This window comes from Lynx rufus, unplaced genomic scaffold (genome assembly GCF_022079265.1).
Source record: "Lynx rufus isolate CCGP_SWC_20201006 ecotype Redwood Valley unplaced genomic scaffold, mLynRuf1.p SCAF_44, whole genome shotgun sequence".
Taxonomy (NCBI): domain Eukaryota; kingdom Metazoa; phylum Chordata; class Mammalia; order Carnivora; family Felidae; genus Lynx; species Lynx rufus.
The window spans coordinates 973,922-994,945 of NW_025814861.1; the positions used below are offsets into that span (position 1 = coordinate 973,922).

The 21,024-nt window shown below is 49.1% G+C and overlaps 1 protein-coding gene across 1 annotated transcript in view; it reads left to right on the forward strand.

The window, feature by feature from the left end:
- The first annotated feature begins 5,586 nt into the window (after window positions 1–5,586).
- Window positions 5,587–21,024, forward strand: part of MED27 (mediator complex subunit 27) — a 200,311-nt gene continuing 184,873 nt past the window's right edge. The window contains exons 1-2 of the mRNA XM_047098125.1: window positions 5,587–5,789; window positions 7,878–8,022. Coding sequence (XP_046954081.1) covers window positions 5,587–5,789; window positions 7,878–8,022 — 348 coding nt within the window. The remainder of the gene's footprint in view (window positions 5,790–7,877; window positions 8,023–21,024) is intronic.

The window sequence follows — 21,024 nt, forward strand, 5'->3', positions numbered from 1 at the left end:
AGCCTGACACCTGCCCTCCGCGCCCACGTTCTGTGTTAGGGTTACGCACTTAGTAGCTTCTGATGCTTGTGGCTCATCGTCGGTCTTGATTAAAACACAGCGTCCGTGGGGCGCCTGGGTGGCTCAGTCAGTTAAGCATCCGACCTCGGCTCGGGTCATGATCTCACGGTTCGTGAGTTCAAGCCCCGCATCGGGCTCTGTGCTGACAGCTCAGAGCCTGGAGCCTGCTTCGGATTCTGTGTCTCCCTCTCGCTCTGCCCCTGCCCCACTCACACTCTGTCTCTGTCTCTCAAAAAGTGAATAAACGTTAAAAAAAATTTTTTTAAAACCCAAAACCGCAGCCTCCACATAACACAGTAATAGGATTAGAAGACGATCCCTCCCGCAAATGGGCTGTGGCTGAGCCTGCACAAACAGCTTGCGTTTTGCTCCACTTTGATTTAGCCTAATGTGTTGGTAAAAGGGTCCATCCCTGAGACGTTTTGTACTTAATTACGTCTGAACGCGGGCGAAAGCGGAGGTCTCTAACAACAGGCTTGGTGGTTGATTAAGTGAGCATCCAAACGGGCAATCAATAATTTACTGAAATATTTAAAATACCTCCTGGCTTCCTGTGATGGGAAGAATATGGCTCCCGTGTGGTCCATTGTTGCCGTCCTGCAGGTGGAGGTACCCCTGCCTTTCTGGTGTTTCTGCCTCGAAGTTTGCACGCTTCTGTTCACCTTCTCCATAGCGAGAGAGCCGACTTTTACAAACACAGATCAATCCCAGCACGACCTCACCCCAAACTGTACTCCCCTACCTCTGTCCCCCACCGCACCTGGTTAGCCCCAATTCTCCTCGGAAGGCTTGGCCCAGGCCTCCCCTGTGCAGAAAGATGCTGTGACTGCCCTCTCTAAGAGCCTCAAAATGCTCCGTGCAGGTGTCTTATCCTGCAGTTGAACCTCACCGTGTCTCATGTTCCATTTGTGTCTGACTCCCTTGTGAGGCTGTGAGCGAGCGCCATGAGAGCAGAACCAGGTTCCATTTGGATCCTTATTCAATCCTTCTGTTCGGTGAGTGTCGCTGGGCAAGAGAATGAACCAGAGTGCGGGAATCCAGGTACGGTGGTTGTGATCGGCATTAACGAGGAGCGGTCCTCTCCTTTTCCTCCTTCCTGAACTCCTGACATGTTCCTCCTAATCTTATGCTCCCGGGTTGTCAGTTCTGGAGGTGATGCCCCTTCCTTACCCTCTAGACGCAAGGTCTGAGGTTCAGAAGGGTTAACTCATTTGCCTGAGAGACACAAGTCCAGGCTGATTTCCTCCTCTCCAGGATCCTCTGTGTCCTTGCAGACCATTTGCTCATCATCATCATGTCAGAATCACAGCAGGCAACATAAGAGGAGAACAGGAGTGCGGCTGGGTTCAGAAGAGACCGCGAGAAGATTCTTGACCGTACTTGTTTTAGATTAATTTTAATAAACCTGATGCTAAGCACTCTACAGATAACTGATGCACTGAGCCTTAAACAGGTGAATGTGGAGAAACACACAACCCACTTCGGATATTTTCAGGGACATTTACTAGACCAGACGGGGCCTGGTTTTACCACTGGCTCCCCAGCTGTTTAACAAAATGTCGAGACATCAGATATCTGTATTTGTTGAACGACCGACTTGAATGCCTACCATGTTCCCAGAACTGTGCGCTGCCTCAATTTAATCCTCGGATCAACCCCCAAGGTCTTAAGCATTATGCCACACTGATTACGGCAGGTGGCTTAGTTACGTTGCGGCTTATCCAAGGCAGATTTGGGTTTAAATCTATCTGGTGACATTCTGCCCAACCGTCCAATGCAGTGTTCTGCATCTAGCAAATCCTTAATAATTATTAATTGATGAGGGTGCTTTCTCAGTCTGAATGCTTAAACCACATGCCCTCTGAATATGATGGGAGTTGCAGCATATTTTAATTAAATACTGACAACTTTAATTCTGATTGCTCATTCTAATACTCTTGAGCTGATAGCACCAAGCTAATGGCTTGTTCATTTTGGAAGATATTAGCAGCAGGGTGCTGCCTTTTACCCAAACATCAGATCACAATAATTAAAATCTGATATTGCTCAAAATGAACTCCTTTTAAACTAATTTATATCCCACAAACACACACAGATGCAAGCCTATATGTGCCACCATTCTCAAGAATTTATGGCACCTTAGAGAAACTCTGTCCATTCCCTTCCAAAATGAAAAGTTTTCTGTTGCCGTGATGAAAGTCTCCTTACTAGGTTCAGGGGAAATGTGTATTTCCACTGATCAATTTCTGAGTTTCCCAGAAGAGGGGAGCCAGAGAGAAATCTTGAAAACGAATGACTGTGGGAGCGGAGCATATTTGTACTTTATTGTTCCAATCAGTATCTTAACCACTGAATCAGAGAATAAGACAGAGGAAAATCTTATTGTGTGGGGAGTGGGGAGGGAGAGGGTGGGCGGGGGAGGTGGGCTGAGAAGGAGGGAGAAATGATATCTGAGTATACAAAGAAATGAAGTAATTCGGAGGGAGGATCCATGAAGGCAAACATAATATATTGTGTTAACTCATTGCTTCCACAAACTTACATCGAGTCTTTTATGCTCCAGGCACTGGAGATCTGGTGGTTACAGGATAGCCCTGGGCCATACCTCCATAGTGCTTGCTTTAGAGCATGGTTCTACCCAGAGGTCCATCTTTGGGCTTTAGGGGGGCTATGAACCCCCTAAAATTGTATGCAAAATCTCCAGTTTGTGGGTACATAGAGCATGGGCAGAAATAGACTGGTACAGGGGCATCTGGGTGGCTCAGTCAGTTAGCGTCTGACTTCAACTCAGGTCATGGTGTGTGGGTTTGAACCCTGAGTCAGGCTCAGAGCCTGGAGCCTACTTTGGATTCTGTGTCTCCCTCTCTCTCTGCCCCTCCCCCACTCATGTTCTGTCTCCCTCCCCTCTCAAAAATAAACATTTAAAAAATTAAAAAAAAAAAGAAAAAAGAAATAGACTAGTACATTTTTTCCCTCGGGAACAGAGTATACAGCCAGGGTCCCTTCAGGGGACCCAATAAGGTGAGTAACCATGATACTGGAGTTTGACTTCTCTAATCTTTCCCTAGAAGGGATCAACACCAAAAGAGGCCCACAAACACAGATGTTTTCTTTCGTTTTTATGAAGTTAAAAAGTATTTGCTACGAAAATCTTAAAAAAAAAAACACAAAAAAAATCCAAACCCTATATGCCCAAGGAGATAAAAAGGCCACAGAGAAATAATGGATTATAGGACACAGTTAATTGACAAGCTGTTAGCAACAGGGGAATGTCACTAGAGATCATTGGACCCAATAGATCCATTGTTCTTGCTTTTGATTCTGTACTAAGTCCTCAAGTGGGGATAGAAGCACAGGTCACAGACCCACGGGAAACTTTCCCAGCATTCCCCTGGCAGCTACAATCTTCTGAGTATTTATTACTTGCCAAGCATTATTTCAAAAGCTTTGCCTTCAAGGTGTTATTAAACCTCACAGCTATTTTCTAAACTTAGGTGTTATTTGTAGTTCTATTTTACAGACGAGAAAACTGAGGATCCGGGAGTTCAGGAACTTGTTCAGGGTTCCACAGCTGGAAGTTTCTCCTATCTCTTACCCCTTCGCCTTAGGAAAAGCTGCCAATGGCAACACTATGAAGGTGGTGTAGATGTCAGGAAATGAAAGCAATTATGTAAACTCAAGACAATGAAACCCCTTGTTTCTCATGGGACTATTCATTTATCTAAATAATGTCTAAACACTCACGGAGAGCCACATCAGAGCCCAGTTTCTGAGCAGAGTTTATCTTTACTGTTCCACAACTGAAGGATTTGAACTGAGGTGGTGTTGGGGGTCTGGGGGGTGGGGGAGCGAGCTTGGAGAAGGAAGAGTGGGGGAGCTACTCAGGAAGTGGGTTTGAGGTGAACTCCACAATTTCACAATGATTTTGTCAAATGTCTTTGAGTGTGTCTGATGTCCTGATCAGATTCTGGTGGTGCATTTTTGGCAGGAATATCCCAGAATTCGTGTTGCACTTTTCTCTGGGCATTGTATCAGGAGATGGTTTGGGGATGTAGTGTTCGTCTCTTGTTAGGGTAGTATCTGCCAGGCTGCTTCACTGTGAAGTCAGTATTACCCTTCTCTTTTGCACTACAGAATTAAAAAACAAGAATTAGGGGGGCCTGGGAGGCTCATCTGTTGAGAGCCCATTTCGGCTCAGGTCATGACCTCACAGTCTGTGAGTTCAAGTCCTGCGTCGGGCTCTGTGCTGATAACTCATAGCCTGGAGCCTGCTTCGGATCCTGTCTCTCTCTCTCTCTCTCTCTCTCTCTCTCTCCCTCCCCCACTCGTGATTTGTTTCTCTCTCTCTCTCAAAAATAAAATAAACATAAAAAATTAAAAAAAATAAAAAACAAGAATTATGGTAAAATATGCATAACATAAAATTTATATTTAACCATTTTAAGTGTCCAGTTCTGCAGCATTAAGCGCATTCATGCTGTTGAGAAACCATCACCACTCTCCACGGAGCTTTTTTCATCTTCCGGAACTGAAACTCTCTGTTGATTGAACACTAACTCTTCATTCTCCCCTTCCTCCAGACCCTGGCACCCACTATTCTACTCCCTGTCTATGAATTTGCCTGTTCTAGATATCTCATCATACAATACTTATCTTTTTCTGACTGCTTATTTCACTTATCATAATGTCTTCAAGGTTCACCAGGTTGTCAGAATATCCTTTCTTTTTAAGGCTGAATAAATATTCCCTTGTACGTACATATCACATGTTGTTCATGAACTTATCCCACGAGTTCCCTTGGGTTGCTTCAGCCTTTCGGCGATTGTGAATAATGCTGCTATGAACTTGAGGGCACAAATATCTGTTCCGGTCCCCACTTTGCCTTCTCTTGAGTATATAACCAGAAATTTGAGTATATAACCAGTGAAATTGCTGGTTCATTATTTTACCCTTAGTTAATAGGTGTCTGGTGGGATGATACTTGGAGGCTGTGCAAATATCCAGGTTTAGCATTCCTGGATTCCTACCTGAATCAATTATTATTCTAATGGTTGCTAAATGGTACTTTCCCCCATCCTTTCTTCTACTTCTATCAGTTGGTATTCTACTGTAGAGAAGAAATTTCCGTTCCCCCTCATTTATTTAAGAATATGGACTCATTTTACCCAGTGGGTCATGATCCTTCACTCCGTGCACACTATTGCTCTGAGCAATTCTTTTCCCTGTGATTCCCACGGGCGCAAGATTGGGTGAACGCGGGAACCTTCTGTATTTCCTTGTCACCATTAAGAAAGCCGAGGCTGCAGCCTGACTTCCACACATCTAGGCGCTCACTTTCCTGCCCACTCATCTGTTCACTTGAACGGAAACCCTCTTTCCGACAACGTAAGCCTGCCCCGACCACCTGGGCAGCCTCGCCCCGCGAGAACTACATTTCCCAGAGGCCTTCGAGGGTCGGCGTCATCAGCGAGCGCGGCCTTTCGCTCACGAAGCCGGCTTTGGAGAGCCCGCTGCGGCGGCGGCAACATGGCGGACGTGCTAAGTGTCGGAGTGAACCTGGAGGCCTTTGCTCAGGCCATCAGTGCCATCCAGGCGTTGCGTTCCAGCGTGAGCAGGGTGTTCGACTGCCTGAAGGATGGCATGCGGAACAAGGAGACGCTGGAGGGCCGGGAGAAGGCCTTCATTGCGCACTTCCAGGACAACTTGCATTCGGTCAACCGGGACCTCAAGTAGGTACCGGCTGAAGGGGCCGGCGTCGGGGACCCCGCCCGGTGTCCACCCTGTCCCGACCCCGCGCGAGTCTTTCTAACCTGGGGCTGCTCTCAGTTTCTTGCTCCCTTGCTGTCTTTCCCTCCCCTCCAAGCCCATGCCTGTTCCTCAGGGACACCTCGTCCCCCACCCCCGCTTTCTCGTCTCTCTTCTCTTGGCCTCCTATTCCTGGCTGCCTCCCGCCGCCCTGGACCTCCCGTGTGGTCGTTCGGTTCCTGACGAGGAGACGCGCTCTTCCCACGAACTTCCACTTCTCACCTCCGCTTCGCAGGTTTCTCACCTGTAGGCCCTCTGTGCCCCACCGTGTCTGATCGAGTACTGCCAAACGGGACCAGCTCAGCGCTGCCCCAAACCCAAGTGCGCTCGGTCTGATTAGCACCAGTGCCTCGCCCCTGAACCTGGAAGCCTTCAGGTCCACTCTAGTCCACCTCCAAACACGATAAAACAGGCCTTGATCTGTACCTTTCTCGCGCCCCCGCCCCCTCCCAAACCACCTGATCAGGACTTCCTTCCCACTCTGCTCCTGGTCAGTTTCTTCCTCTGGAGAGACCTGACCTCAGCCTACACCAGCTCAGTCACCTATGTTTAACTCCCCTCCCCTCGTATTAATTCGTGGCCCTGTAGGGTTAAGGATTGTATGTTTCTTTCTCTTTCTTACAAGTCACTTTCTTCTATTTTCTAAGTGTTGTGGAAGAGTTGAGTGAAAGGGTGATTGTGAAAAGCCCAGCACACAGTAGGAACCCTTTAAATGGTTAGGTCCTGAACTTCTCCTCCCTTCCTTAAGAGAGTGACCCTTCTCAGAGACTTACAGGACTTTTGCTTCTCAGAACTGACCTTAGCAGGGAAAGGCATTTGGTAAGATAGTCATCCTACAATTTCTGGAATGGCTGGATTCCGCCCCCCCCCCCACCCCCAACTTGGTTTCCTTAGTAACCAGCTGGAAGGAGGAGGTAGAATGGAGGAGGAGGTGGTGACCAAATGATGGGTGCCTCTTTTGATTTTTTTTTTCCCCTTAAGTAGTTGCCATTCTTTTTTGGTGGGAAGCCAGGAAATCACACACCCCTCCTCAACTCCCACATCCACTTGCTGTCTCTGGCGCAGTGCCAATTAATAGTTCCCCTGCTTGAGGGGTTGCAGTGGCTGTTCTTCTTCTTCTTTTTTTTTTTTTTTAAATTTTTAATGTTTATTTTTGAAGGAGAGACAGAGTGTGAGCGGGGGACGGGTAGAGAGAGAGGGAGACACGGAATCGGAAGCAGGCTCCAGGCTCTGAGCCATCAGCACAGAGCCCGATGCGGGGCTCGAACTGGCGAACTGTGAGATCATGACCCGAGCTGAGGTCGGACGCTTCACCGACTGAGCCACCCAGGTGCCCCCTGGCTGTACTTATGTCTCTTGCGTTTCCTCTCTGATCTGCTTCCTTTGGTAACGTTCGGCATCTTATAACCCTTCACCGTTCTAGAAAGTTCAAGAACATTTGCGTTCTGTCGCCTTTTAAAGTCTTTACACGGTGGTGCCAAGAAGGTGGCTGAACATTCCAAAATGAGTGTGGCATGAGAAGCTGTTCCTAGAGAGTCTTTTGTTGAACAGTTTGAGACTGGCCTCACAGAATGTGCTCCTGGAATGTGCTTTCGCTGTTGGCTCACTTTCCCAGGCTTCTCTCGAGTTTTCCTGCTAGACCGAAGTGTTTGACACAGCCCCCTCGGTGGTGTCTTCCCGTTCCATTTGTTTATTTTATCTCTTCTTTGTTTTGTTAAGTTTCACCATCTGTGAAGTACCACGTACTAGTCTCTTCCTACGTGAATGATAAATAATTACCATTTATTCAGGTACTCGAATGATCTGTAGCTCGGTTTTAATATAAGACAAGCTCCCAGTTAGGGGTTTTCTTAATTGTCCCTGATGTTAACCTTTCACAGTATTTCCTCTTAAGAGACTTCTTAAATTTTTTTTTTTTTTTTTTTTTTTTTTTTTTTTTTACCAATGTGGTTGGCTAAGAATTGGAGTTTCAGTGGAGTCAGGTTTATTTACTTTATCTCTTTCTTTTCCAGTGAGCTGGAGCGTCTGAGCAATTTGGTAGGCAAGCCATCTGAGAACCATCCTCTCCATAACAGTGGGCTCTTAAGCCTGGATCCTGTGCAGGACAAAACTCCTCTCTATAGCCAACTCCTTCAAGCATATAAATGGTCAAACAAGGTAAGGGAGACATGTCAGAAAGGGAGCTGATAGAGAAAAAGCTGAGTTTTCTTACATTTCAGAAATGCAGAAGGTGAAGTCAAGTCTTTCTTTTTTCTTTTTTTTTGGGGGGGGGTTTGTTTGTTCTTGATTCAGCCTGGGGTTACAGATTTGGAATTTCTCTATGAGCTATTTCATAGTCCTCTGAATCTTTGAGGATTCATCATGGTGCTTAGGTAATTACTTTTTTAAGAAGGTTTAAGTCAGGTACATTTAACCTGGAGACCTGGTGTGGGGAGCAGCTTTTGTGAACTCCTTGAAATCATATGCAAGATGTTGTGTTGTGTGTATGTTTTTTTTTTTTTTCCCCCCTCTGGGGAAGACTTCCTAGCTTGCATCAGATTTGGAAGCATCCATGACCCCTAGAAGGTTAAGGACTGGTGGTCTGAATGTTCAGCCACTGACGCTGTTTATGTTGCTTGTACTGTCTTCCCCTGTGGTCACTGGAAGAACATCGCGAGAGTAGTGTTTGTTAGACTATTCTCTACTCTTTAATTACTGTAGACTGCACTCGAGGGAGCTTGTTCTTTTTTTTTATTAAAATTTTTTTTTTAATGTTTATTTATTTGTTTTTGAGAGAGAGAGAGAGAGAGAGAGAGAGAGACAGAGCATGAGTGGGGGAGGCATAGAGAGAGAAGGAGACACAGAATCCAAAGCAGGCTCTGAGCTGTCAGCACAGAGCCTGACACGGGGCTCAAACTCACAAACTGTGAGATCATGACCTGAGCTGAAGTCGGATGCTCAACGACTGAGCCACCCAGGCGCCCCTGAGGGAGATTGTTCTGAACACGCTCCATGGAACTTGCTCCTCAAGGCCTCCGTCAGCAGGCAGGTCTGTGGCCTAGACCCTGGGACAGCTGTGAAGGGAAGACTAAACTAGAGTCTAAAAATAACGACAACAATTAGGCTCGTAAGCCTGGCAACAGTCTGTTTACTGACAAGTTCCTTTTGTTTGGGTGCTTCGGGTTGTTGTGTATTTTTTTCCCTTGCTGATAAAGAATTAGAATATGTGTTTGGAATCAGCTCTCTTCATTACACTGTGCAACTGCTCTGGAAACGGTGGTTCTCACAGTTATTGATAGGGAGCTGCTCTCGCCCCCTCCAGTTATCCATCATCTTTTCCCTCTTTTCTGTGGTCCTTTCCCCCCTCTGTCTTGGATGCAGATGAGCACTGATGGTTTATCCGGCGAGCAAAATTTTTTCTTTGAGTTTCTCAACAGTATTTAATACACTTCGGTTTGAGGTAGAACTCTAGCAGCTAAGTCTGAGATTCAGGGAGAAGTGATTTGTGCTGGGGGGCATTAAAGAGAACTTGAACCTCTGACACGAACCCTTAGCCCGCAGGGGTTGTCCCCCAAACTCTGGGCTGCCATGGATAGAAACCCAGTTGGGTCTTGAGGATCCGGGCACCCAGTTGGTATGGGGACTGTCCCTCTCCTGTTGTCTCTAGGCCTGCTTTCCTGTGTTGGCCTGACGCCTGTGAGGGTGGACAAGACGGCCTGGCAGCTGTAGATTTGCCTGGTTCTTACAGCAGGTGATCTCCTGCTGTCACACCAGACCCTGAAAAGGGATTTGAGCCCTGCTTGGTAGGTGGCTCCTACCTAAACGGGCCGTGAGTCCAGGAGCGAGATTCTCTGATTGGCTGTTACAGATCACCTGAAGCACAGGAAGTGGGGCTCCTTGGAGTTGGAGAGGCAGTTCCCAAAAGGAGGGGGTGCAGGGCAAATAAAAATTATTTCGTTGCCGTAGCCAGGCGCGAGCCTGTTCCAGCCCCACGCAGACAACACTGCCCTATCTGGCTGTCCTGTTTGAGGCTCTTTGTTTTCCCAGGGGCACTGTAGGTCACCCTTCCATGAGTTTACCCTGGGATCGGGTGGGGTCTGGTCAGTAGGCGTATGTGTGACTTATTTCTGGTCGGACTCCTGGTAGAAAGTCTTGCTTTTTGGTGTTTGGACACGGAAGCTGTGTTGGTGTATCACGTGGGTAATGTTTTTGGAATAGGCTAGAGCTATGGAGACTTTTCGGTGGCAGGAAAACTTAGGCTGCTCACAAAACCATGAGTGACCGGGACTCCAGGGGAAGTGACTGGTTTCTAATCGAGGCGATGGCACTTAACTTTTGAATGAAGGCAGTGTGCTTGTTCGCCGAATTTAATAGTGTATTGAAATAAACGTCCCTGCTCCCGACCCTTCCCCTTGCTCCAAGCTGGAGAAGAGGTTGTATTAAGGAAGATAACTATGAGGTATATGGAACTTCTTGTCCTGGAGATGCTACAGATGAAAATAGATGGTAAATCCCACACAAGCCGTGTGAGAGATGGAGAGGTTTTTAGTTCTGTTCTGGGCCTGGTGAGCCTTCGTAGTAGAGTTCTTTCATCAGCTCCCTAGTGCCCCAGCAGAGGGGCGGTTTGGGGCTGCTCGTACCATTGATCAGTCGAAACAGAGTATGAGTGAGAGATGTGTAGTTTAACCCTTATTTTAAAGCTGAGCACCTTGAGGCCCACTGAACTGACCTGCTCATGGCCTCACAGCTAGACGAGAATTTGCGTTTCCTGACTGAGGTCAGCGTTCTTTTCCTCCAGACTTGATGCCTTAATCCATTTTGGCATAAGGTTTCCGACTACAGAAAACATTTTTCCTCTTCAGCGTTCGCCCTAAGAGCAGTTCATACGTTATCTTTCATTCGTGAATCTGTACGCGTTTTGCTAATTTATAATGGTTTGTTGAGAGATGGAGTTGACAGACACGTGGTCTGCGGGGGCCCCCAAACTATTGCTCTCGTCCCGGGCAGACATCACTAATCACCCTCTGCATTCCTTCCTGCTGAGGTCATGCAGGGGCTCACAGCTCTGTTCTGGGACTCAAGGGCCCCTGCCAATTATTCCAAGGTGGGCTGCAGGGAAAACAGTTTTCTTACTTCCATCGTGATAGATAATGTCCCATTTGACTATGACTTATTTATACCTTACCTTACTCTAGAAAGGATTTAAGGTAGATTGCAAGAACACACGAAGCCTCGAAAGAGAGAAACAACGGTAAGGATGCCTTGTGTACATTTCTTTAATAAACTCAGGAAGCAGCCCCAAGAAATAAGCCAGTATTCTAATTTCCAGCTGGGGATATGGAGGCAGCAAGCAATCACGTGTGTTTATTTTGCCCCTCCTACAAACGAAAAGAGCCTTTTCATTGCTGAAGACTTCCTCATTCATCATTTTACCCTCAAAGAGTTTAAACCAGGAAGCGCATTAATATGTTAAGTGAAGTTTGGGGTGACTTGCCAATGTCAGCTTTGCGCGCTGTTGGCTGAGAATTGAAGGAAGTGTGGGAAGGGCTTTAATACCACCCGTTATGTGACAAACTTTCTGTTGTATGTGCTGTTGGCCATAGAAAGGTCGCGTTCATGCTTAATGACTAATGATTTTCTTTAGGGGATTTTGTAATTTTCGTAAAGTCAGTTGGAATATTAATTACATGGTAGTTGGCATAATTGTTAGGATAACACATTTAAAAATTAATCTAATCTAATGAAATGATGGCAAATTGCTGTGAGCAGCACTTTCTCCGTGCTGAACTGGGGACAGACTTCAGCTTTTAACTATCATGCACCTATAGATGATTGTTCTGTAGAGGGATGACAGGCTCTCTTGAGGAGGGCACAAAATAATTGGCCTCCACGCTGTCCTTGCCGTAAGGTGGTCCACGTGGACGTTCTGTGGCCGATCATGCTCAGATACGCTGCGGGTTACACCACGCTTCTTCCGGAGACCCCTCCCCGAAGGTTTCCAGCCTCCTGTCACCAGGCTGTTCTTTCTGACTCTGACTTTTTTCGTTTGTTTGTGGCAGAGGCTGCTTGTGCATTGGCCTGAAACGCTGGCTAAGGTCGCAGCCTTTCCCAGGTGACGGCAGAAGCAGAGAAGACCCTGAAGGGTCACTTTTGGTGTGTGTGTGGGGGGGGGGGTGGGGTTGGGAAATGGGCGCCAAGGAAGGTGCTGCTGCTGCCTTCGAGGTTTCCACCTGCTTCATTTCTCATTTTTATTAGAGCAAGAGCTGCTTTCTATTCCGAGAACATTCCGCTGGCAAGTCTGAAGGCTTTTCCTCCATCCTGCCTCCCTGACCATTCCTACCAGCATTCACTTAAATTAAATGGCTTGAAGCTGCTGTTACGTCTGCCTCGCTCAGATCCATCCTTGAAGGTGTTCCTCATGTGTCCTCATCTTGGAGCTAACGGGGGTGGGGTTGTTTTAGATTGAGCCTCTTCCACGTCCCTGAGGAGGCGCCGCGTCTGTCCTGTTCCCTGCTGGGCGTCCCCAGCACCTAGCAAGGCGCCTGGCACACAGCAAGCATTCCGTTAAAATTCACTGAATGAATGAAAGAAAAAATAAAAGCCTCTTCTCTTGAATTTTTAATTTACAACCCCTTTTGCGGTTTGCTTGCTCGTGTTTTTTGATGAAGTACGATAAGGACATTGCCATTTTTGGCCATTACTGAGCAATCCAGATGCGCTACGTGGAGATGAGAGGCATTTCTGAGGTCCTGTGATGGAGGCCAGGGCTGGCTTCCAGAAGGGTAATTTGGAAGGACAGCCTGAGGTCAGTTGGGGAACTGATGGTAAGCTCCTTGAGGGCTGAGGTTAGCAGTTTTATCCACGACGCTTGTCGCCCATGTGTCCTTTCTGAGAGGGCCGGGTCGACAGCAGGTGCTTCGGAGGGGATGGGGCTTGATAGCAGTCTTCTGGAGTCGACCGAGTCAGGCTAATTTGAGCTACAGCGCCTGATGTCAGGTGCTGTGTGGCAGCTGTCATTTTGGCAGTGGTGTGAAAACTGGGAAGAGAGTTCCATCAGTCTCTTGGGGGTTATCTGTCTCTGTGTATCGTCAGTACCCGATTTCTGCTCCTAGCATTTGCCTTAGCACCAGGCCCGCCCCTGAGAAAGGAATTAGTTCTTCTCTCTGATACGTGCTTGGGGACCACAGACTCATTAAGCACGCAGTGCCCCCCAAACCTCGATTCGTCATCGTGACTTCGGACCAGGCGCGGTTGGGGATCGGCCGTGTCGTGAGCACAGGTGCCATTCTTAGGGGCGTCCTCTCACCAGCATGTGGCCTGCACAGCCCCTGCTCACTCAGAACGGGCTTGCTGCCACGGCGGGGGTGGCTCCTGGAGCGGCTGCCCTGGTGAGCCTCGAACCCTACACCCTTCTCCTCCCTCCCCAAGCCTTGATGCCGTGGAAGCCATTCTGAAAAGAACAGAGAGTAACGTAACCAGAAAAAGACAACAGAACAAAACCAGTCCCCTGGGATTTCTAGATACCGTTGGCGTCAGAAGCAGAGGAGAAGATAGCCAGAAATGTCAGGCCTTCCCTGTAAGTTCTGGAGTTAGGTTGCCTGTGTTCTGATCCGGTTCTGCGCCTTGAACAAGTGAGGAAGAAACTCTTGTAAAGCATCAGTGTCCTCCTCTGTAAAATGGGGACAATGCTAGTGTTTGAATCACGGTGTTGTAGGAAAGATTAAGTGAAGTCATGCACGTAGAGTGCCTTAGGAGACTCACATTCGGTCGGTGTTCTAGAAGTGGTAGTTATGTGTGTAGTTAGTTATGGAGTGACAGTATCGCTCAGCAGTTAAGAGCATGGGCTCCAGAACTGGGCTGCCGTGGTTCACCTCCTAGTCCTGCTCTCTGACAGCTGTGAGGCCCACCTCTCTGGGCCTCAGTTTTCTATTCGGTAAAATGGGGATGATAATTGCACCTACCTCAGAAAGGTATTCTGAGGCTGAACGGGGTCATACAGGTGAAGCATTGAGCTCACACAGAGTTGCTACTCTCTGGGGGCTGGGCTGCTGTTATCTTCACAAACAACGATGAGGGACAGACAGACTCCTGGGCCACACGGGGCTCTCCTTCAGTAATTTCTGCTCTATCGCACAGCTCCCCAAACTTGATTTTGGTATATTCTTCTGGAATTCTACCCATCAGAGAGTGTTTTAGGTAGTCAACACCTTTTTGCTCTGGGGAAGCCTGAGCGTAGATATTAGTAGTTCACACGTTAACGTGAACTAGTGGGAGGGAGATCTTTCCTCCTAAGACCTGGAGGTTGGACGGGGGGATTGAGAGTTTGGCGAGAAGGGTTGCTAATCTCTTGGTGTGGAGCCCTGGGTTTTGGACAGGGTAGGATGGCATGTGGGAGTTGAGGGGCAGTAAAGGCAGGGTGAGGGTTCCGGGAAGAGACCTCAAGCGGGGAGGAGGGACTGCAGAGAAGGGGTTGAGAAGGGCTGTGTCTCACTCAGGGCAGCCCATTTGTCCAAAGTGAGGAGGAACCTGCTCGCTGGGCGCTCGGGAAGGCCTCTCTCCCAGAGCTCGGCATTCAGATTGGTCTATAGTGCTCTTACCTGGTGGGAACACTGCTGTGGCCTAGTCGGGGATTTCTTCTTTTCTTTCTTTTTTTAAAATTTATTTATTTTGAGAGAGAGAATCAGCGAGAGAGAGAGAGAGAGGGAGAGAGAGGATCTTAAGCAGGCTCCATGTTGTCAGTGCAGAGCCCGATGCAGGGCTAGAACTCAAGAACCATGAGATCCTGACCTGAGCCAAAATCAAGAGTCATCGGATACTTAACTGACTGAGCCACCCAGGCGCCTCTAGTCTGGGATTTCTTGCGTCGTTTCTTTAGGAAAATGCTTGCACACAAAGGCCGGTATAAAAATACACATTTGGATGCTATCCACTTTGTAAATTGGGTGTTTGTTACCGCAGGGCTCTGGGGTCGGACTCTCTTGGCTTTGAATCCCCAGCCCTCTCTGTCAGCTTTCTGATTTGGGGCCAGTGACATAAGCTGGCTCTGTCGTAGCCTCCTCATCAAAGTGGTTTACAACGGCCTCCGTGTCAGGGCTGTGGTGAAGACTGATGGGCTTACCTCTGTGCCCCCCGGTGCCCAGAGCAGCGCGTGTGGTGGGTGTGCATTGGCGTTAGCTCATCCTACTCTTGTTGGTATTTCTGGTGAAGCGTGAGGAGGGCAGCATGCAGTTGTGACAACACGTGACAGAGCTTTTGCGAGACCGGCACTGAGTTTGGGCTGTTGCCTGGCTAGCCACGTGCCCCGCTGTGTGACCGTGTCCCGGAGGCTGTACCCCTCTGGGTGCTGGCTTCCTTCCTGCTGGATTGAAGACTTGTGTCGGACGATCTCTCCGGTCCCTTTTGGCTCTAACTTGGGAAGAGTCGCGGAGTTATGTATGCGTTTCTGTGGTTATGCAAACAAAAGCGGGGGGGGGGGCGCTGGAAGAGGGTAGCTCTTGTCCGGTAACCTTTCTTAAGCGTAGCGATTGTGTATGCATCTCAGAATATGCCAGAACAGAGCAGCAGCCTAGAGGACTTCAGTGGAAAATTACCTTCCAGAGGTTCTCTAGACAGCAGTAGCCTCTTGTAACACACTGAGTGTAAATGTTAATGAAAATCCAGTGATGCCCCTCTAATTCTAAATGGTTTCTGTCCCAAGGCTTTGGCCTAATTCCACATCTTTATGTTCTACTGACTAGTGGTTTCTGAAAATCGCCACTTTATTGTTGCCTGGAATCAGATTTGTGCCTCTCTCGTTTTTTTTTTTCTTTTTTTTTTTCCTCTAAAGGAACAGGAACTCTCTCTAGAAGCTGCCCCGGGTGGCTGCAGAGGCTGCTAGACGTGTGTCACGCCTGCCCCCAGGAGTCAGTCTGTCTGTCCGTAGGGGACTCATCTTGATTCCCTTCCTGGCTGTCTTGCATTAGCCTTTTCTGGGCTGATTAGGTTTGTGTGGTTTGTCCAAAGCCTTCTGGAGATTGTAACCAGAGCCTGAGAAGGCCACTTTGTCTTCTCTTCCAGGAATGTTTAGTAGAAAGGAAATCGTCCCGTATCATTTTTCTTCATGGTGAGTTGCACATTGACGGCGGGGGGAGGAAGCGTAGCATTACAAGCACAGAGAGAATCCGATGTTACGCCTCCCTGTTTTCTCGCCGGCCCTCCTTCGCGGCGGCGCGAGCTGCGGAAATGCCGCTGGGTGATGAGTGCTGTTTCCCCTTGTACGATCCTTCCCCGGGCCACCTCCAGACCCACGTATCAAAGTCCCTACCAGACGTCTGCACTCAGAGACCCAGAGGCCTGGGAGACTGGAGTCCGGAACTAAAATCCTACCCGCCACTCCCTGCCCCCCGGCCCCTGCTACGTGCTGCTCCTCGCGCTGGACACCAGCCAGGTGCCCGGCCCCTCACCCCTGCTGACCGAAATCGATGGGCTCCACCTCTTGAAAACCTTTTTTTACTCTTTCCTCCCTGTCTTGACTGTTACTGCCTGAGCCTGGGCCTCGATGATGGCCTGAGCCGATGCTATAGGCTTCCCACTGACTTCCTGCCCGTTCCTACCCCTTCTAATCTATTTTCCTCTCGACAGCTCCCTGGGGATCTTTATAACGTAGACATCTGATTGGTTGCTCCTCAGCGGTTTCTTCCATCTCTCTTAGGACCGAGGCCAGCTCCCCAGCCGGCATTTGGAGGCATTCTAGTCGTTGTGCTCAGGGGCCTGAGTCCAGAAGCAGACAGCCCTTTGGCCAGATTCCTTAGCCTCAGTTTCCTCATCTGCAAATGGCACGCAGAGCCCCGCCTCTTAGGGTAGCTGTGAGGGGTACGTGAATACCGCTCTGGCGTGTTGAGCACAGCGCCTGGAGTGTTACCATTTACCAACAACAGTGAGGACGAAGGACTTCAGATCTGGCTCCCGTCCTCCCTCCCTTCCTTCCTTCTGGGAAAACAGGAACCCCAAGCGTTTCATTGTGGAAAATTTCAAATATACACAGAAGTAGTAAGTACAGGGGCGCCTGGGTGGCGCAGTCGGTTAAGCGTCCGACTTCAGCCAGGTCACGATCTCGCGGTCCGTGAGTTCGAGCCCCGCGTCGGGCTCTGGGCTGATGGCTCGGAGCCTGGAGCCTGTTTCCGATTCTGTGTCTCCCTCTCTCTCTGCCCCTCCCCCGTTCATGCTCTGTCTCTCTCTGTCCCAAAAATAAATAAACGTTGAAAAAAAAAATTTAAAAAAAAAAAAAAAGAAGTAGTAAGTACAGTCTTTCTCTGTGGGGTGTGAGGACCGGCGTAAAGCAACTCCCAGACGTGTCACTTCGTCGGCAAACTTCACGGTTCAGCTTCCATGCCTCCCATTCTTCCTGCTCTTATCTTTGCTAGTTCTTGTCTACAGAAGTAGATCCGCACATCCACACGGGCCATGATCTTTTCATCTCAGGGCCTTTGCACATGTTATTCTTCCTTCTCCGTTCCTCCCTTTGGAAAACTCTTCCTCATTTCCATCTCAGCTGAGCTCTTACCTCCTCTAGGAAGTCTTCTGAGATATACCCAAATTAGGTCCTGGTGTTTACACCTGTGACTGCTTTTCTCCCACTCTGCCTGTTTGCGACCCCCCCCCCCCACAAGATTAAGCCTTGTCCTATACTAGGATTTGGACTTTGAGCCTCAGTCTGCTGGGCTGTAAAGTGGGCATGATGCCAGTCTCATAGTGTTGGTCCGAGTGTCTGATTAGGAAATGTGTATATCGTGTCTCGTTCAGAGTGGGATATATAGTGGCATTTAATAAATAGTAATTATTGCCAGTAGCTGTTTCTAAATGTGCCATAAAACAGTACATGAGTGGGTACATCGAAGCCTCTAAATCTCTTCCTCTTTTCCTTTTTAGATTATTTATGTATGTGTTTTCCCTTCTGAATTAGCTTCTGTTGTTTCCCCTTGACATTTTCAGACTCCTGTTGTGGGAGGGGGGTGGAAGTGAGTGGCAGAGGCTTTCCACTGACTTCTCTGGCCACCAGGCCCCATCTGAGGGATCTCCGGGCCGGGGCCGGGGGTGCCTGACGGGTGCACGTCCGTCTGGCCTTCGACTCTGGAGCGCTGCTGCCCGCATTCCCCTTTATTCGGGGTGCTTTTGCTGCAGTCACTTGTTTGTTTTGGGAGGCTCCAGCTTGCAGCTTCCTGGGCTGGGGAGGGCTGGTTTCGGGCCGTCTCTGGGCCAGGGCCTTGGCTCCGCCTTCTGCTCCTCCTTGCTGACTTGACAAAGCGAACAGAACTCGCTAATCCCCTCCCTTCCCCTGGGGACCATTTACTCATCCGGTCAGTTCTGGCAAGTCCTGGCAAGTCGGTAACTTTGGTCTCCCCCTCCCTTTACTGTACTGGCAAACATCACAGCCTCTGAATTGGAGGCTCTTTCTGAAATTTCTGGCTTCATTTGTGGCCGCTCTGCCAGCCGCACCCCCGTCCCACCATGAGGAGTCCAGAGCGGTGACGGCGCCTGCTGCTTGCCATCCCTATTCTGGAGCCCCTGGTCCCTTCTTGAGTGCGTGTTGTACCGCTTCCTCTTCCAGCCCGGTTAAAGTGTTGCTTCAGAGAAGCCTCTGGAATAATCAGGCCGAGCTGATCTTGTCGGTTTTTGCGCCACGGCGTCTCAGCAGCTGTACCGATCACATCATGCCGTAGCCCCTTGCTGTCCAGGTCTGCCCCCTTTTCACCAAGGTTGGGACTGTGGCATCATCTTTGAACACCTGGCATCTGGCACTTAGTAGGCACTTAGTAATTGAGCTGTGCCCCCCTCCCCCTCCCATATTTCCAAACAAACTCTAGGGGCCGTGCCTCTTTCCACTAAGTGGTGGATCTCAAAGGGACCTCAGTGGTCCGGCAGGTCTTTGACCCTCGTTATATACAGGGAGACTTCTCCCAGGCTATACTGCCAGCCCTCTAATTGGGGCCCGCGGTACTTGGCAGCGTGGAAAATGAATGTCAGCTGAATGTCCAGAGCACCAGACAGGTTCCTTCTGCTGTTAAGGCCCACTAAAATACTACCTTTTATTTGTAGTTGTGAGGCCACCGACCCCCTGTCAGTGAGGCAGGCGCAGTGCTCAGTCCACTGAGGGCACCATCGGGGACAGGTGTGATTCAAGGACCCCTACAGTCTTTGTACAGAGTGAGGCCTTGCAGGGCCCAGCCTGGGTGTGGACGTGGCTCAGAGGAACTGCCCCGACTTCCATGCGTGAGGCGGCCCCAGACCCCGGGCTTCTGAGAGGCAGGTCCCTCCCTCTGCTGTAAGCTTTGGATGTGGAAAGCGGAGCCTTTGTTGGGCAAGCCCCGAAGAGCAGGTGTCTGCCTTGGAGGCCCCTGCTGCCCTTGGCGGCACGGGGGGCGTGCGAGGATGGCCGTGAAAAGGTAGTGCCAGTCCCCACTTTGTTTTTTGTTTGTTTTTCTGTTTTAACAGGAAGTGTCCTCGTTTGGGTGCACGAGATGCCAATTGCTTTTCTCTTCTCGCCATTAGTGTGTGTCTACCTGTTTTAGGGTTGGGAGTTACATTGTGCCCTAGTCATTTTCAGTCGAAATAACAGTGGTTTCTCTATTATTTTTACCTTCGAGAGAGAGGGAGAGAGCGAGTGGGGGAGGGACAGAGGGAGAGGGAGACCGAGGATCCGAAGCGGCTCTGTGCTAACAGCGGAGAGCCCGACGTGGGGCTCGAACTCATGAACCGTGAGATCATGACCCGAGCTGAAGTCAGACGCTCACCTTGACTGAGCCACCCCGGCGCCCCGAGGCTTCCCTGATTATCGGTCCCTTGTCAGTCGTTCTCACCACTGAGCATTCCAGGCTTGGCTCTTTCCTGATGACTCTGTACATGGAAGATTTTGAAGGAGGTGGGGGGGAGTCTGCACATTTGGGGTGTGTGCATGCATTCACATGGGAAAAAATAGTTGCTCTTGTTATAAGATGCTCAGTCTTACTCATTTCCAGACTATGCTTTTAGGTAGTGCGTTTTTTGCTAGCAAGTATCGAATTGGCCCATTCAGTGCCTACTTAATGAGCACCTACTGTGTTCGAGGCACTGTTCTAGACTCCACAGACAAAACTGATACATTCCCGTCTCCCTGGAACTTAGACTCTATCCAGATGTCTAATTTGATCAGAGGAGTTAAGTGCCCAAGGCACCTGGTAATAACGTTGGTCTTTTTTCCCCTCTTAATTAGCGGCCTTCCTATGTCCCAGTTCACCAGTCTTAACCATGGCAAAGTCTTAACACGCTCATGGTGTGCTGGGTGACTTAACTGGCGGGTGCAGCTGCTCTCGAACGGTGTCTGAACATGGAGGAGCTTGTGTCTTGGAGTGTCGATGTCTTAAGTATCATCCTGTTTTTATAGCTTGGCGCATTTTCATTCCGTCATATGCTTAATGCAAATGCAGATTTATTGCTAGTGATACCCGGTTTTCTGCTTTATTTGCCCTTGGCGTGTTACCCGCTTGCCCGCATCCCGCTCCAGCCTGATGCTGTGCTTGCTTTCAGGGGTCCTCGTTGATTTCAAGAGGACACTAAATGCGTTTCTTTCATTTGTGTCCAGAGGAGAAAAACAATCACTCAGTCCTCTTCAGGGTACTGACTTCCTTGCTGCTGCTGACCTCAGACCTGACCCGGTTGGTTTGTTTCTACGGTGAGAGAACTCTCTGTGTTCTCTGTGATGTGTGTTAGTGATCCTTAGGCACTGTATTTGCAGCTGGGTCCGTTTAAATTTCATTTAAATACCTGATGCCCTGAGGGACGATTTTGCCCCTGGGGGACATTGGCCTTATGCGCCGACTATAGCACCTCCCCCAGGGTCAGGCTGGGTCCTCTGAGTGCCCTGCGCCGTCTCCGATGCCCGACTGCCCGCCCGGTTGTGTGTCCAGTCGTTTCTTCATCTCAACCACTTAAAGCCACACTTTATAGTTCAGTATGCTTCCTGGAGTTGAATGCATTGATTCAGACTCCTGCATCATCCATGGTATTTGTGATGAGAATTAGAATCACCGGAGTTTCCAGACAGAGCGAATTCGCGACTTCTTCCTGGTGAGCAGAAAACGATCCAGTGGCCATTGAAGAGTTTTGTTTAATGATTCGGTGGCAGTGCGTCCTCCTGTTAAAATCACCGTAGCAGTCTCTGTATGG